Genomic DNA, 16,726 nt, shown 5'->3' with positions numbered 1-16,726 from the left:
TTTCTAGCAACCATAATTCACCCTCATTCCCCTATATAACTCTTAGGTTGCACAAACACAGAGAGAGAGAGAGAGAGAGAGAGAGAGATGGGGAGGGCTCAGTGCATAGGAATGGCAGCATTATTGATGGCTGTGTGGGTTGGGGTGAGTGATGGTCAGCTGGCTTATGATTACTACAAGACAACATGTCCAAATGCTGAGGACATTGTCAGGAGGGAGATGCTGAGCTTTGCTTTCTTGGATGCAACTGCACCCGCTGCCTTTCTCAGGCTCATGTTTCACGACTGCCAAGTTCAGGTAATCATCACTTCATACACACAACCGCTCCATCATTTCCTCAATCATGCATGGTGTCATGTTGTGTCTGTGTATCCTCTGAAGAGAGAGAGAGAGAGAGAGAGAGAGAGACGTACATAAATGCATGAAAGTTAGACTGCACTCCCTACCTACATTGATCTCAGAACATACAAAGAGATTTTCTTACCATAACTAACATATTCCACAGTTATAGCATTCGGCTTCTCAATTGAATACATCCCTTTTTTACAACTCCCATTTCCTGGAATGTTAAACATTATTGTAGAACACCTTTGAAAACATGTTTTTCGAGTTGGTGTTGCATTGAGAGTTCTTTTTTTCTCTCTCTAGAGAGATACTGAGAGTGCATTATCCTTTGTTTAGTTGATAATATCTCGAGCTTGTTGCTTTCTTCCATAACTACATGATAACTATACTTCTCATTTTTTTAGGGATGCGATGCTTCAATACTTCTCGACCCGATTGGCTCGAAGTCGGAGATAAAATCGTCCAGGAACTTCGGCATCAGGAAACTCGATGCGATCGAGTATGTCAAGTCAGCATTGGAAGCCGAATGCCCGGGCCAGGTATCTTGTGCAGACATAATTGCACTAGCTGCAAGAGAATCGGTGGCTCTGAGTGGAGGACCACACATTGCCATTCCTCTTGGAAGGAAAGACTCGAGAGCTAGTAATTACCAGCAAGCCGATGCTCATCTCCCTTCTCCAAGTATTTCTGTCGATGCATTCCTCCATATCTTCATGACTAAAGGGCTGAATCTCGAGGAATCAGTCGCGATCTTGGGTAAGAATCACGTATCATTAATCTCGATATTGATCAACAAAACACATCGGCAGAACTTGTCCTAATCAGTGGCATCAATGCATCTATACGTGAATAAACTAAGCCTGATAGACTCTTCAAAAGGAGATTCTGGCGATCACGGCTAGTCCAGTATCAGAGTACGGTTTTTGCATTAGCTAATGTGATACCAACGTACCTGTTTTGCGACATACTTGTTCATAGAAGTAGAACTCGATAGCGATTGTATGTAGATAATATTTTGCACATTGAAGATCGACCAATCCTTTTTGTTTTGTAACATGAATTTGAGCTGCTATAACCATTTAGAATGAATCAAGACTAGTGCTGATCCGTACTAACAAGTACGGACACTGCCGTGTGAACCGCTCTTTGCAGGTGCACATACACTAGGCGCCGGACACTGCCTGAACATCATCGACAGATTGTACAACCCGAAACCCGACGATCTAATGAACCCAGTGTTCGAAGCACGGCTCAGACTACAATGCCCAACTCTAAATCCCCTAATGAATCTCACAGCCACATCCAACGACATAACCCCAACAATATTCGATAACCAGTACTACAGGGACATATTGTTGGGCAAGGGCTTGTTTTTCATCGACTCAAGCATCTCAAGAGATCCTCGCACTTATGACATCGTCAAGCAGTTCGCCATTGATCAGGACTACTTCTTTCGCACATTCTCTTCAGCATTCGTCAAGCTATCTTCAGCCAACACCCTCAGCAAGACGAAGGGCGAAGTGCGGAAGCAATGCAGCAGGGTGAACTAAGTGAACACAGAATTTAAGCATTTCCTTTTGCCTTACCACAGTCAATGAAGCATATTCATCACTGATTGATCATATGTGTGAATACTGGTGGGTGTTTCTTAAATATTATTGGTGTGATGGAATAAAATCAAGAGGCTATATAAATGAAGTCACATGCGATTGCTCCTCACAACTAAGGCCACCGAGGGCCTCGCTTGCAATGTGCCTACCTCATTTAGTAGGCTGCCTCAGCCATTACTCGTGCTGTGAAATTAGACATTCTTGTCTACAAACTGCAACTGCCAAAACAACCTAGTCATGATTAGGGGTGTACAAAAGAATCAAAACCCGCCCAAACCGTCTAGATGCGGATCGGAACCGTTTAGAACCGGTGGTTCTTAAGAAAACCATCTGGTTCCCGGTTCCATGGGTGGATCCGCCCACCCGAACCGGACCAGACGGTTTATTATAATAATATATTAATTTTTAATATTAAAAAAATCTAAATTAGTAAATTTAAAATTTAGGGCTCCAATCACCATCTTATCTCAATTCACTACTCTTCTACTCCATCTCATCTCTTTTAGTTCAAAATCTCTACGAGCTCCCTCTCCCTCTCCAATTCACCACTCATCTCCCTTCAAGTCCTAGTCCGAACTCGGCTAAATAGTAACCTGATTCTCTTCCCCCCCCCTCGAACTTGAACTCTCTCTCTCCACATCATCGCTATCCTTGTCACCACCTCCACATTCACTATCACTATCGTCCTCTTCATTATTGGACTCATCCCACTTCTACCTCCCCTCTTCCTCCCCCTCCTTAGCCCTCCCCTCATTGTCCTCATTTTCAAGGATGGGGGCGAACTCTAGGTCTAAGAATGGCTCATCGTCCCTATTGTCTTCCTCATTGTCGGTCTTGGGGAGGAGTGGGAGATGGCGGAAGCAGTGGCGAAGATGGTGGTGGTGGTGGGGACGGAAGCGGCACGAAGGTCGTGACCGCTGCCGCCGTGACGCTAGTACTTGAGGAGAATAAAAGTCCCATGGTCGAGAAAGCTAGAATAAATAAATGCGAGGAGGGCGAAAAGAGGAAGGTACGGAGGTTGGACCATTCTATGATCCACCTAGGAACCAGACTGGACCAAACCGGCAATCCGGTTCCCAAGCGGATCTATGCAACTAGTGGGCAATTCCCAATTCCTATTTTTCGAAACCGATTCTTAGCGGCCCACCCGGACCATTCACACCGCTAGTCACGATGATGTAATTTGAACTTGTGTGGAAGCAAATAGCTTGATTGAAAGAAATTAATGATACTATTCCACTATATAATATGGAAATTATCAGACTGCATTCATAGAAAGGTCAGAATACTGTAGGCCATGCTTTTCATAAAATTCAATGACAGCCTAAATTGTACAAGTACCACCCCTGAGAAAGTATAGTACATAATTGAGATCCCTTGCAGAACCAAGAGACGAGGTTGAAAACTCGTATAATGAATTGTCAGGGGGAAAATATAACAATAAGAAAGGTAAGCGCACGTGTGAAGCTGCTGTCACAAAATTTTGGTAGTTAATAATGTAATGCTATCGTCTGACTATATTTACCTATAGGCTTATCTGCATAACTTTTAGCAGGGTGCTCCACTTCCCCTCCAAATTGTCTTGAAGCTGGTCAGTTGTTACTTGTTAGGTCACCCAGAGCCCTCAGAAATAACTAGTGTAGCCAATCAAGGAGTCGAATCTAACAATGAGGAAGCATCAAAGCGACCGACCACCCCCTCACTCAAAAGGCGCATGGCTGCTCCTCGTGAGAATTTCCTCGCAAACAAAAAGCAGGGAACAGATGACAAATTTGCACGGCACCACTCTGTCCGAAACTCTGTCTCATAATACAAATGATTGATTTTCTGCAAAATTGATTATAAAAGCAATGGATTAGAAAATGGGATATAAATGAAAAAAGGGAAGGGAAATTAAGTGGAAGAGTGTGAATAAGTACCATAAGCAGTTTTAATTGCAAGGACTAATAGGGTTGAGAAGTTAAACAAAGAGATTGGTCAGTTCAAGGAAGGTTGTCTTTATTCTTTAGAATTAGTTACCCAAATACCTATGTAGCAATCAAATTTAGCAGAAGCCTATGAAGATAACAAATTTATCACTTTTATTCACTTAGCGAAAAACTACCACTTCTGCTGCAGGGAAGTTGATCAAGGAAATAAACAAAAAGTTTAAGCATCAAAGATTGGCAACTAAAGCACTAAGCCAGATTTGCTATAGAACAAAGAGAGACATAATTTTCTCAGCCTGTCATCAACTTAATCTTAGAGAAAGTGCCTTCATTTTCAGAGAATGAAAAATTAAAGGGAAACATGCTCAGGACTGACCTTTATTGCCTGGATTTGTCGCGGACTGGCATTTGCATAATCAAACGTAACAGGATGCCAACCTTTAGTATCCATCTTTGTAGCCGACTGGTTCCATGAGGTATACGTCACTGTTCTTCGTTCAAGTTCAGTGTCGAGCTCATTCAACTAGCAGAACATACAAGGTAAAGGACTTAGAAGCCACGTGATATCAGAGTCCAGTAAAAAGGTGCTTGCAATGTGAGCTTTAAAAAATCAAGCGGCATCTACTAGCAATGATTGAAGTAGAGGTAAGCCAGGTATAAGATGCTTAAAATGACCAATGTAGCATTATGGGATGTAAACATGAAAGAAGGTGGGTGAGTAATGAAAATATATTTCTTACAGAAAGCAACGTCTGGACAAAATGCTCATCTGGAATACAATTGTGCTGCTTCTGAAGTTTCTGCAGTTGGCAATAGATCTCACATTAAAATAACTAGCAGATCCCTTTTAGAAGCAATTGTGAACATCATGCATCAAAGTCATTTGGTCCCATGAAACATCAAAATCACTTCATTAGCCATACTTAGATCCTTCAAACATTGAAAATTTTCAAATATCTCCAGCTATATGCTATTAGACAGCCTGCAATATGAAGTATCCAATCGATAGCAACCTGCGGGATTTGTTGCATGAGAATTGCTAGTTCCTTTAAGAGTTCACACTGGTTTGTAGATTGATAATTTGAAACATTTCATCATTTCCTATGATACGTAATTTGGCATTTAGAGTATGACCCTAAGGTTAAATTGAAACTGTGCTATGCACAGAGAAAGCAATCCAGACAACTACCAGAGGGCACAGCTTCAGAACTCTAGGCTTCAAACATTTATCAGATGTATTCATAATTCCCATACTTGGAATTCTCAAAAAAGTGGAACTTGAGAAGAGTTAAGCCCACAGAGCAAAAGTCCCAGTTCCAAAAGGGCAATTGAAAACATGCAGAGAGAAGTTAAGCCTCCAAACTATGAAAGCAGAAACACTCCTGTGTTTTAAAGAATACTGATGATTATCAGAACACCACTGCAGTTGGTTGATCATGCAAACCTTTAGCATTTAGTCAGTGCGACAGCTGGGAAAAATTTAGTCAACATGGCAAGGGTTGGGAGCAGGGAGTGATCTCAATAACAAACCAAGCAATCAAAAGATTGAAAAATTTAACATAACATCATAACATGTCAGAAAGTACAGATATTGATATATCTCTATTAGGGATCAAAAGTCACTCACAGTGTTCAGCTTTCCTTTACTGGCATCTACAGGTGGTCGTCGCTGGTAGGCAAGCAGCAGTAAATTGAGTGAGAAGCAGAAAACTTTATAAGAATGAGTGTAAACAAATAACATATGGCATCATCTACCTTACAAAACTTCTTGAATGCTGGAAAAACAACCTCATCATCTACAACCACTTCTGCATGCTTACGAACTAAGGCGATCCACTGCAAATGCGGTACCAATAAGAACATCAATACAACAAAGCCCACAGAAAAATGCTGGTCTCCATCAGCACTAAATATCAGCTCAATAGATGCATCATTATCAAAATCCACACACACACACACACACAAACACACACAAAAAAAAAAAGAGGACAGAAATGGAACATGGGAAATTGAGGTGCAATTCACAGAGCAAAGAAAGGGTGAACCAGGTGTCCCAGAAATACAAAATATAATAATCGCTCTGTATAACTTGATAAATCTAAAGGAAACATCAACACAATAAGAGCTCCATCATGTAGGTTTCAAAGAAAAACCATACACCAATAAAAGCTCTAGCATGTAGATGGAAGCCACATTTACTTATCTATGTTTCCATATCACAGATAACAAAAACTTTCACAATAGATGTGAACAGAGGCGAGTCTAATTTATCTGGGGCATGCAATAGCTACAACAAACGCTCATTGAAATATCAGTTGATACATCTTTTGAGGATGGAAGACAAAAAGATAAAACAAAAAACCTGTGACCCTTTTCGCCATCTCTCTTTTGGAATAACTGGAAACATTTGAGGGTTGTACCGGCCTTCCTTTGCATCAAGAAAGCTACAAATTGTAAGGAAATGCATCAATTTACGGATGCAATGTATCAATTGAAGCATGAAATCACTATATGCATAAACAATGCTAAGCACCTCAACTACCAAAGGCCTCCATCTACCTGTCCACAAAACTCCTCGAAGAAGCCATTAGATAGCTGTATATGTAGCTGAAGTTGTACAAAGGAACACAACTGCAGCACCAGGAAAAGAGAAACTTCATATATAATCAAGTCTTGCGAAAAATGGACAAAAAAAATCTTATGTGACTTCATAACAACTTTGAAGAACTAGTTCAAGCCAGGAAATGCACTTGTATAGATCAACACTAAGCATATGTCTTTCTATATGGAAAAGAGAGACCAATTGATATCTAGCAATGACAATCTTACGCCCACATTTTAGTGCAAATGGATAACAAACTGAAAGTTTAAAACTCTCTGATCATATTGAAATGGATCAAATTCAAAATTACATCAAAGAAGCAAACTATAAATAAGCAGCAGCTAGAATGGTTTGGATTGAAACTCATTTATGGTATGTGGAAATTTATATAGAAGGATGCCTTCTGGAAATTCAACTCGTTCAAAATTAGATGCTTATTAGAAACATAAAAGGAGAGTGACTTATCCTCAGAAGAAAATGGCACGATGGAAATAATTTGAGCTCTTCATCAAAGAAGTATTTATTTAATAACTGTGTTGCTTATAGCAGAGAGAACATACTGCTAAATGCTGCTGGTTTAAGAAAATGATTGTTTGCTCACCCAAAAGGAGAAGGATCAAAATCAGAGTTACTCGTCCTTAATGCAGAAGAAACTCTTAGCTTGCAATATGCATGACACAAAAATTGATTTATTCGAGTACAAAGGACACCAACCTATCGGAAAGGAGAACAAATCTTTGATTAGCTGGATCCTCAAGTGCTGCAGCAAACAACAATCTCTCCGCTTCAATCATACTTGACTCTCCCCACCCCACCTGTTAAATCACACCACGTTCAAATAGATTCAACTTATCATGGCGAACGACTCACCACCGGCAACAAAGGATGAAAACAGCATGTTAGAGTTCAAGAATTGGCCTACTTTAGATCCCCTTAGCGGCTAAAGACATCAAAAGAAAAGGCATCACTCGACTTTACCAATTTCGACCAAAATATCAGAACAAAAGAATACACAGAAACATCAAGTCTAGTGAAGATAGTTTCATTGAAGCTGCAGACGACCCATTGTATTTTGTTCCATTCTTCTCGTCTCCAGCAACTACATGGACAGCTAAAAATAACAACTTTTGGGAGACAACGAAAAACCCATCAACCGAACTACTGATTCAAACTCAGGGAAGACAAACTTGGAGCCGAAAATCGTCATGTCCGAGAGAAAAACTGAAAAACGAAGAGAACCCAAAAAAGAAAATAACTGAAAAATCACGCATTTCCTCTGAATTCCAGGAATCACCTGAATGCTATTCCTCAACTGGCGACCATAGAAGAAGCGCGACCTCGTCGTCGACGCGTCGAACACGAACCCCGGCTCCGAGTGGATGTATATCGAGAAATTCGCCGCGTCCGCATTCTGCAGAAGAAAACACACACCCAAAAAAAAAAAAAAAAAAACCGTCGGTTCCCCAACACAGCGCGGATAAAGCGATCGCGAAATCTCAAGAGATCACGTCGGAAACCTCGAAGAAGCTGCCCCAGAGGAAATCGAGCGGGAGGTTGCGGCGGGCGAGGAAGAGGAAGGCGAGCTTGGGGGTGCCGGCGAAGCGCGATCCCGCGCCGCGGCGGCGGAGGACGTCGAGATGCGGAGACGTCGACGAGGAGGAGGAATAATAGTTAGGAGGGGAGTGGAGGCGGAAGAGGGCGAGGAGGCAGAGGGAGAGGGAGAGGAGGATGACCAGCTTCCAGCCGAGCCACAGCACGTGCCGGACCGCCACGACTTGCGCGGACTTCTTCATCGCCGCCGCCGCCGCCGCCGACGTCCTCCTTCCTGCCAACAAAGCAGCCAACGCCATGAATCCCCCACCACAGAGCAGCGCAGAATACACAGAGAGAGAAACAGAGAGAGAAACAGACTTACATTTGATTGCAGAGAGGCGGAGGAGGAAGGAGATCATCTGGAGAGAGATGATGGAGGATTCGAAGCTTGCAGGCGTAGAGAGAGAGAGGGGAAGAGAGAGAAAGCTTGAAGCTTGGTCGGGCTCTTCGTCGTCGTCGTCTTTGTCGGGGCGAAAAGCGACGTGCAGAGACGTTTTTGAAGGGGGAGGAAGACGACGCGGGTGCCCGAAACGACGCCGTGGATTAAGGGCGTTTCGGTTTCGTTTCAGTTCACATTCATCAGCTGACGCCAAAGCCCAAGCCCCCTATTTTATTATTATTTTTATTTTATTTTTTAAAATTCTCCTATATCTCTCTCTCTGCCTAATAAATAATCCTGTGAAGAGAATTAAAAAAAAAAAAAAAGGGAGAGAGAATTCGAATGGGGAAGTATCTCTTTTACGAATTCGTTATACCACATCAGAAATCGAATTGCTAGAAACGAGACGGCTTGGCAAGATCTTCCTATTGTCAACTTCTTACGTGTACGCGATGTTCATACATCTTTTAATTAGTAGCAGAAAATAAATCGTGTAGGCTTTTGGAATAGGCATGCTCCTCTACGTAAGCTTGTCGTTCATTTTTGTTGGATTTGTCGAATAGGTGAATCGAGATCAATTCGAGTATGATTCAACCCAAATAGACATATTTAATCTATTTTGACCTATTTTTCATGAAATGCAAATCTAATAAATTATATCCAACCCTATATTGTTAAAACATTTTCACATTGAACTCAATTTACAAAAATCCTTACCCAAATGAAAATCCTTAAATAGGCCAAGAGATAGCAAGGTCGAGATTAAAAAGATGATAAGAATGTAGTAAGGTCAAACCTAAGTAAATTGCACATCCATTCATAACTCATTCAAAGCTAATTTATGACCTATTTATTTAAATCCGTTTGCTAATATAACCGGCACAGATATCAATTCAGCCGATCATATATTTGTTAAGAAATAAATTTTATGGCTCATTTTTTTATAAGATTACTTTCCGCATAATGTCACCCTCTCTCTTTTGCTTGTTTAAGGGTAGAGTAATGGCTAAACAGCACCGTCCGGGAATGGTACAGGGACGTGCCAACAAGTAGGTGAGACCTAGACATGGGGTGTTTTGAACAAGAGGGTGGGAAAGGCATCAATGTCAGGAAGGCAAAGCGCGTCCGGTGAGGGGTCGACCTACTTCTTGTTTCTTGATTTCGGCTTTTCTTGCCGATGAAATCTTTGACCATCTCTCTCTCTCTCTCTCTCTCTCTCTCACCACCTAATTGCTCAGGACAAGACCCTTTTGCAAGGTCAACAGCTTGAGTTCACAGTGACCCCAACCTGCATTCCTGTAGACAACACGTTTAACACACAGAAACTGATGAGTCAGATGATGATGCATTGACATTGAAACAGCACCTTATACAAAAGGGTGAAGGAGGGAATTCTGCTGGATAAGCAAAGCTAAGCAACTTATACAAACTGTTTCTCAATAGAATATACGCTCGATGCATCACAACCGCCGTATGGTAGCATCTCACGGACTGAAGGATACGATACAGGAGATAGCGATCTTTGCTTCACCAAACCCACAAAAGTCTTATTTCTCATCTCCAAGGAATGCATCCTCACTTTCCGGGATCTAAACGTTGGAATCAAGACTCACGGCTAACGTGTTTGCATTCCCAAGTTAAACACCTACCACCACACAAGGCAATGCCTTCTTTTTGGTTGATGAAGTAATGGCATAGGAACCACTCTGCGAGGTAACATATGTCAGCGACCTAGCAGATCTCACCTGGTCCATATCTTCTTCTTCCGTCCGGTCTTACGAAAGAATCTGGAATGTTGAGGTGGGTTTATATCAGCAGAACAAAAGATTACAAGATAAAACTGGAGTCTCTTTAAGGGAAACATGACTCTCCTGACACTGGCAAATAACCAAATTCTAAGTGCTAGACACACCTTGGCATTTACATCTACTGGCACGAGGTAACCAAGGACCAACTCCACTGTGCACAGTCAAAGTGACTATTGAGCTCCAACCTTAACATTTTGGCGGTCCAAGATGACATTTAGGATCTTGCCGGGGACAAAGATCCTCTTCTTGATGGATTTTCCATCCAGATACTTGGAGAGTTTCTCATCTTTCAAAGCTAATCTGAAAGCATCCTCCTCAGAGCACCCTTCTTCAACCTGGATAGTACCCCTCGTCTTGCCGTTGATCTGAACTGGTAGCGTTATAGTTGACTCCTTCAAGTAATCGGGATTAGCCTGCCATTCAAAACCAGAACTAGGGAATGACTAGTGACTCGTAAGGGGAGGGTCTCACTCTATAGAAGGTTGGACCATCAAGCAATCACAGAGACACCAGGATAAGAAAGAGCCACACAAATAAAGATAATACATACCTTTGGAAAAGCTTCATAAGCCAATGAATGCGAGTGCCCTAGGCGGGACCAAAGCTCCTCTGCCATATGAGGAGAATATGGGGCAAGCAACAAAACAAATGCTTCTGCAACTGACACTGGCAGTTTTTCCCACTGAATGAAAGAGAAGGAAAGAAGATAGAGCACTGATCTCACAAAAACATAATACTATACTAGACACAGCTGAGAAAAAGGAAGAAGTAAATAAAGCAACAATGATAAGGTACTAGGGGCATTTCATTCAACAGAAGAAAAGCTACCTTATACGCAGCATTAATGAACTCCATCATTGCAGAAATTCCAGTGTTGAACCGCGTCACTTCTATTTCCTCTGTCACCTGTAAATGGTAGAGAACTTAAATTGACAGCTCCATCATTCTTATGCTGAGTCATCGTTTACATGTCCATGCTGTGGTTGAATTCCCACAGGTCCTCATAAAGAAATTTAACCACTTCTAGTAATTCATTTGTCATTCAAAAACAAAGTATGCATGTAAAATGGCAAGAACTTAGCTAACAAGCTAGAAACCAACAGGGCATTCTAAGGAAATGACAGATGATGCAACAGAAGTAAGACCTTAGCAATACATTTATGCAGAGAACGAAGCTGTTCTAGACTTGGTTCTACATCTGTTGCCACCGTTCCCCCCTTGAATGTACCACTAGGTGATGGTGAACCAATAAGCAGCCTCCACGTTCTCGCCAGAAACCGATGAACACCCTCAATCCCATTCGTGCTCCAAGTTTTTGAGTCTCTGAAAGCCAAAGGAAACAATAGAAACTTGAGAATGCCTCATAATGATACCAAGAGCCTAGATAATGTGATCTGGGGGAGAAAAGAAAATTGAAGGTATATAAATACCTAAATGGTCCCATGAACATCTCATACAAGCGAAGAGAGTCCGCACCATACTCAAAAACAACATCATCAGGATTGACAACATTTCCCCTGCTCTTACTCATTTTGTAAGCACGTGCTGTTAGACGAACATTAGGATTGTCCTTCAGTACAAAAAATTCCCCAGATTTTGTGACCTAAGCAAAGAAGGTGGTATTGCTTAATGCACAAGATAATGTCGTGATTCTACCTGAATCGCCAAAGCTGATGCATGAAAGCGACTTACCTTTTCTTCAGTGACTACTTCTTGAGTATATTCGCCCAATGAATCTGCAGCTTCTGCAGATACATAATTTCCATCAGCATCTTTGTATGCTGTATATTGGACCTGCCACACACACCATTTAGAAGAGCATTCACTGATGGAAGAAAATATGGACAAACAGTTATTACTGACCTCCCCAAGAATGATTCCCTGGTTTATAACACACTTGAAAGGCTCTTTCGTGGAAACAATACCAATGTCATACAGAACCTGAAACATATCCAGCAGATAAGTATGAGACTGAAGTAAATAATATCGGCTTAACACCACAAGCAGCCACATTCTGCCTAATAACATGCACGTGTTCCAAAACCTAAAAGCCTTTCCATACCAACTTCAACCACATAACTACCCAAGAGAACGGACCCATGTAGATCTAGGCTAATAATTAGTTTTACTCTAAACTTTCCTCTTATGCTCTGTACAAGCCCAAGACTGCCCTAAGAACTACTTCCAACGAAAAAAAAAAACTATTGAAAATCATGATATGATGCTTTTGGTCAAGGTAATTTGGATTATTAAAGGGCTTAACCACATAAGCACATGTTTTAAATATAATCCTGATTCTCACCCATCGTTTCTTTTGTTAGTTGGTTAGTTAGCATTAGACAACCTAGCCAGAGACAAAGGCAAGAGACCCTCAAAACAAACCTTGTGCCAGAACCTGGCATAAAGTAAATGGAGTACAGCATGTTCAGCACCACCAACATACACATCAACTGGGCCCCAGTACCTGAGACAAGATGGTAACATGAAATTTAACATGGAGAGGCAAACATATAAGATGCATGATCCCTGCATTAGACCAATCAAAGAATATCAAACTGGTGGAAGAATATGAAGTGTAGAGGTTGATCTTACATTTCTTTCTCCTTAGAGACTAATTCTTTGGAATTTTTGGGATCCATAAATCTCAGATAATACCTGGTTGAAGAAGGAAATGCACAAAGTCAAATCCCAAAACTTTTATAAGACCATTTGATACCTGCACTTTACAAGTACAAAAAGTTGCTGTAGACCACACCAAAATAATTACCAGCAAGAACCAGCCCATTGCGGCATGGTGCTTGTTTCTCTTCTACCAATTTTTCCAGATGATTGATCCATGGTTTGAACCTAATGAGAAACTAAATTCAGCAGAATCCTAGTGGTATAAGCTGGGGAAAAAAAATGTTTCACAGGCAAAATAAAATCGACTAGGTGACAGAAAATATACCCATGCCTCTGCCTTTGACAATGGTGGTTCCCCTGTACCCGTGGGTGTAAAGTCGTCTAACTCAGGAAGCAAAAGAGGCAGGTCTGTTTCACTGAGTGGGACACTCTCACTGGTTTCATCAAAGAAAATGATAGGTATAGGTTCCCCCCAGTACCGTTGCCTAGCAAAAAGCCAATCCCGCAACTTGTAGTTCACCTGCAAAATTACAATTTTAAGCAAATACAGGTATTGCAATCTTTCATGGTCAATTTGAACCACCCCCAGCCCAACCCTTCCAATCACATGGAAAATGTATTAAATAAAGATAACACTGCACCTTCTTCTTCCCATTGCTAGTCTTCTCAGCCCATTCAGTGACTCTGGAAGCAGCTTCACCACTCAGCAAACCATTGATGTCAAGCCCAGACATGGAGTCTGAGGAATTAATAATTATCCCTTCACCTGAGTAAGCCACCTTGGAATCAGGACTGCTTTCCCCATCAGGAGTCACGACCCAATGGATAGGGATGTCATACTTTAGAGCAAACTCATGATCCCGTGTATCATGTGCTGGTACAGCCATTATTGCTCCGGTACCATAACTGCCAGGAGCAGAAAGTGTAGGTGATGCACATACTTTACGATGTGCTCTCTGGAAAGAGAACCAACTTGAAAACACAAGCAAATATGTCGACAAGAAGAAATGAAAGTCATAGAGACCACTTTCAAGAGAAATGCTTCCAATAATTTACTTTGGCAATGAGACATTCTCTAAATCTTCCAAAGAAGTGAAATTAAACAATCAACTAGTGATACATACCTCCCTAATACATAATCCGCAACCCATATGGGGATGGCTTCTCCATTAGCTGGGTTTACTGCGAAGCTACCACTAAAGACACCAGTTTTTTCCTTCTGAAGCTCAGTTCTCTCGAGGTCACTCTTTTTCGATGCTATGTCCTTGTATTCCTCGACCTATTACAGCAAAATACAAAGTTATTATTCTGCTTACCATTAAAAAGAAAGAAATATGAACTCAAAATAAGAAGACGATGAGCGTACATCACCACGTTGGGCTTCAGAGACAAATGCTGACAACAAGGGATGCTCAGGTGCAACAACTAAGTACCTGCAAGAGAAAGGCACGGATGAATGCATGCCATAACCCAACCAAATTCAGTATGGAAGGGTTCCTGTACAGCTAATATGAGGAAGAAGAAGTTTTACGTTACTCCAAAGATTGTGTCAGGTCTGGTAGTGAAAACAGTTAGCTCTAGATTTCTTTCCATTTTATCACCATCAACAACACGGAACTTTAACTCAGCACCTTCTGATCTCCCTATCCAATTTCTTTGCATTTCTTTGACGCTTTCAGGCCATTCGAGGTCATCTAGATCTTCAAGAAGACGGTCAGCATATTCAGTAATCTTGAGCATCCATTGCCGCATTGGCTGCTTGTAATAAACAATGACACTGTAAAATTGTAAAACCATTCAAAATAATGAAATCAAGAGTGTAACCAAGCTAAAAAAGGTCTTATTGTTTCCTAAATCTCAGTATATCATCGTTTACCTTTCTTATAACTGGATGGCCGCCACGCTCGCTCACACCATCTATCACCTCCTCATTAGCCAATACAGTACCAAGAGCAGGGCACCAATTTACTGGCACTTCAGCCTGAACAAGTAAACACCTGGACAATGAAAATTTCAAACAAATACTGAATATTCAGACAGCAGAAAGTGGTTTTAAGTACCTGATATGCCAATCCTCTCTTGAAAAGCTGAAGAAAAATCCATTGGGTCCACTTGTAATATTCTGGTTCTACTGTGGAAATTTCACGATCCCAATCATAGGAGAAGCCTAGTGATTTAAGCTGCAATTACAGTGCAAGTGCTTGAATGTAAGAGCATAGCACGTCACATACTAGAAGCTTAGAAACTGCTTTAAACAGTGTCAATGATGAAACTATAAAGTAGTAGCCACAAAAGTTTTCCTGCATCAGAAGGAAACAGAGAATATATATGAAGAAGCGTCTGCTAATGCTCTTACTTTCATTGATTGGATCCTCCATGAGAACCTCATAAAAATATTTAACTTTGTTGAGTCCTTCTCGGATATCCTTTCAGATTGATCAAGACTATTGTAGCTTTTGTGACTACCGCTAATAGTACCCTAGAGATAACCAATCCACTTTCTAAGCTATGAAATCAAGTAGCTAACATACCTCTCAGATGATCAAACCCCTCTTTGCAGTTTTCTAGTACATCTGACAAAGAAGCCAAAACAAAGTGTCTTCGCGAGAGAAAAGAGGTCAAAAAGAAAATTTCAATGGCAGGTCTAGACACCAGATTCTTTCCCAAACACATCAAGACCAAGCTAATGCAGCTTTATGATGATGCCCTACATTAAACCAGGAAGGTAGGTCACCTGAATGCGAAATCGGTTAATGTTCCTCAAAGTTGTGATTTTCGGGTGGGTTCCGGTCTGCCAAACACATAAAAGAAGTCCTGTTACAAACCACTACATAACCACAGCAGAATTTTTCAAAAATGCATGTAACCACCAAGCCAAAATAGAAAAGAAAACCTCAATCGCATACTGCTCAGCAGGCAATCCAAACGCATCCCATCCCATTGGGTGCAAAACATTGAAGCCTTGCATTCTCTTGAATCTAGCCAGAATATCAGTGGCAGTATATCCCAGGGGATGCCCAACGTGTAATCCCGCTCCACTGAATCGAAAACAATCCATCAATAAAAAAAAAAAAAAAAAAAAAAATCTAACTTCCAAGAACACAACATGAAAACCAAACAAAAAAATGAATTCAGTCCCAATGGATAAACCTAAATTATTGAACTGATCAAAACCAACCCAGTTGCTCAAGACACTCAAATGAACTATGCTTCCCAATTCCCATCATTGGCCTAGTGACGTTAGCAACTTTCCCATCACAATCACTCACTGACAACAACAACAACAAGAAACTAGAGAGAGAGAGAGAGAGAGAAGAGAGACCTGGGATAAGGGAACATGTCGAGGACATAGAACTTGGGCCTGGACGTGTCAATCTCATCTGGGGTTCTGAAAGTTTTGTTCTTTTCCCAGTATTCTTGCCACTTGGGCTCAATCTCATGAAAAGGGTACGCTCTTTTCACCAAAGGCTCTTGCTTCTGCTCCTGCCCTTGAACCTCAGCCAATTCACCGCCTACCCGACTCCTGATTCTTGCTCTGCCACAAGCATTCCCTCTACGTTTTACACCATAGAAGTGAATACCCAAGAATTCGTTCTTGACGGTGCTTCTGGGGGTCAGTTTTCTGGGCAAGAACGGTCTCTGGCCCTGAGCAAAGAAGGGAATTGGAAGAGGCTGATAAGGAGGCTGTGACAGCAGCGGGTTGTGCAAATACTGAGAGCCTGTGTTCATTTTTTCCGAGGGAGTGTGTTGGAAGCGGAGGAGGGGAGGGAGGGGATGGTGGAAGGATCAAGATAACGCAGACCAATCCAGCCGTTGATGGCGGGTAAAAAGCCTTTGCC

General features: G+C 41.5%; 3 protein-coding genes across 3 annotated transcripts; 1 reads left to right on the top strand and 2 right to left on the bottom strand.

Annotated features, from left to right (window-relative positions):
• Positions 1–95: 95 nt before the first annotated feature.
• Positions 96–2,021, top strand: LOC104447557 (peroxidase 29). Its single transcript, XM_010061279.3, has 3 exons — positions 96–297; positions 750–1,101; positions 1,498–2,021. Exons 1-3 carry the CDS (start codon positions 112–114, stop codon positions 1,893–1,895), a joined length of 936 nt encoding a protein of 311 aa, XP_010059581.3. The 5' UTR covers positions 96–111; the 3' UTR covers positions 1,896–2,021.
• Positions 2,022–3,223: 1,202 nt separating this feature from the next.
• LOC104445684 (glycosyltransferase BC10) lies at positions 3,224–8,604 on the bottom strand. Its single transcript, XM_010059598.3, has 11 exons — positions 8,401–8,604; positions 8,003–8,310; positions 7,780–7,896; positions 7,200–7,300; positions 6,443–6,514; positions 6,246–6,327; positions 5,639–5,719; positions 5,511–5,552; positions 4,624–4,683; positions 4,260–4,406; positions 3,224–3,782 (listed from the first exon to the last, which is right to left on the bottom strand). Exons 2-11 carry the CDS (start codon positions 8,276–8,278, stop codon positions 3,603–3,605), a joined length of 1,158 nt encoding a protein of 385 aa, XP_010057900.2. The 5' UTR covers positions 8,279–8,310; positions 8,401–8,604; the 3' UTR covers positions 3,224–3,602.
• Positions 8,605–9,783: 1,179 nt separating this feature from the next.
• On the bottom strand, positions 9,784–16,726 carry LOC104445683 (leucine--tRNA ligase, chloroplastic/mitochondrial). The gene is made up of 21 exons (XM_039305653.1): positions 16,210–16,726; positions 15,781–15,925; positions 15,622–15,678; positions 14,948–15,067; positions 14,764–14,868; positions 14,419–14,642; positions 14,254–14,320; positions 14,012–14,166; positions 13,529–13,793; positions 13,213–13,407; positions 13,033–13,112; positions 12,858–12,920; positions 12,648–12,729; positions 12,129–12,206; positions 11,958–12,059; positions 11,696–11,868; positions 11,411–11,588; positions 11,094–11,171; positions 10,816–10,947; positions 10,370–10,678; positions 9,784–10,244 (listed from the first exon to the last, which is right to left on the bottom strand). Exons 1-20 carry the CDS (start codon positions 16,614–16,616, stop codon positions 10,436–10,438), a joined length of 2,949 nt encoding a protein of 982 aa, XP_039161587.1. The 5' UTR covers positions 16,617–16,726; the 3' UTR covers positions 9,784–10,244; positions 10,370–10,435.

The sequence above is a fragment of the Eucalyptus grandis genome, chromosome 11 (genome assembly GCF_016545825.1).
Source record: "Eucalyptus grandis isolate ANBG69807.140 chromosome 11, ASM1654582v1, whole genome shotgun sequence".
Lineage (NCBI taxonomy): Eukaryota > Viridiplantae > Streptophyta > Magnoliopsida > Myrtales > Myrtaceae > Eucalyptus > Eucalyptus grandis.
This window is presented reverse-complemented; position numbering and strand designations above follow the sequence as displayed.

Bases quoted from the DNA above. Each gene is read 5' to 3' on its own strand.
- LOC104445683 (XM_039305653.1), bottom strand. From the start codon at position 16,616: ATGAACACAGGCTCTCAGTATTTGCACAACCCGCTGCTGTCACAGCCT. The intron at 11,172-11,410 runs GTCTTACTTCTG...TACCATTTACAG, and splicing joins TGCATAAATGTATTGCTAAG to GTGACAGAGGAAATAGAAGT. The intron at 10,679-10,815 runs GTATGTATTATC...TTTGAATGGCAG, and splicing joins CTTATGAAGCTTTTCCAAAG to GCTAATCCCGATTACTTGAA.
- LOC104447557 (XM_010061279.3), top strand. From the start codon at position 112: ATGGCAGCATTATTGATGGCTGTGTGGGTTGGGGTGAGTGATGGTCAG. The intron at 298-749 runs GTAATCATCACT...TCATTTTTTTAG, and splicing joins TTCACGACTGCCAAGTTCAG to GGATGCGATGCTTCAATACT. The intron at 1,102-1,497 runs GTAAGAATCACG...CGCTCTTTGCAG, and splicing joins GGAATCAGTCGCGATCTTGG to GTGCACATACACTAGGCGCC.
- LOC104445684 (XM_010059598.3), bottom strand. From the start codon at position 8,278: ATGAAGAAGTCCGCGCAAGTCGTGGCGGTCCGGCACGTGCTGTGGCTC. The intron at 7,897-8,002 runs GTTTCCGACGTG...TTTCTTCTGCAG, and splicing joins TCTGGGGCAGCTTCTTCGAG to AATGCGGACGCGGCGAATTT. The intron at 5,553-5,638 runs GTAGATGATGCC...CTTGCCTACCAG, and splicing joins CATTCAAGAAGTTTTGTAAG to CGACGACCACCTGTAGATGC.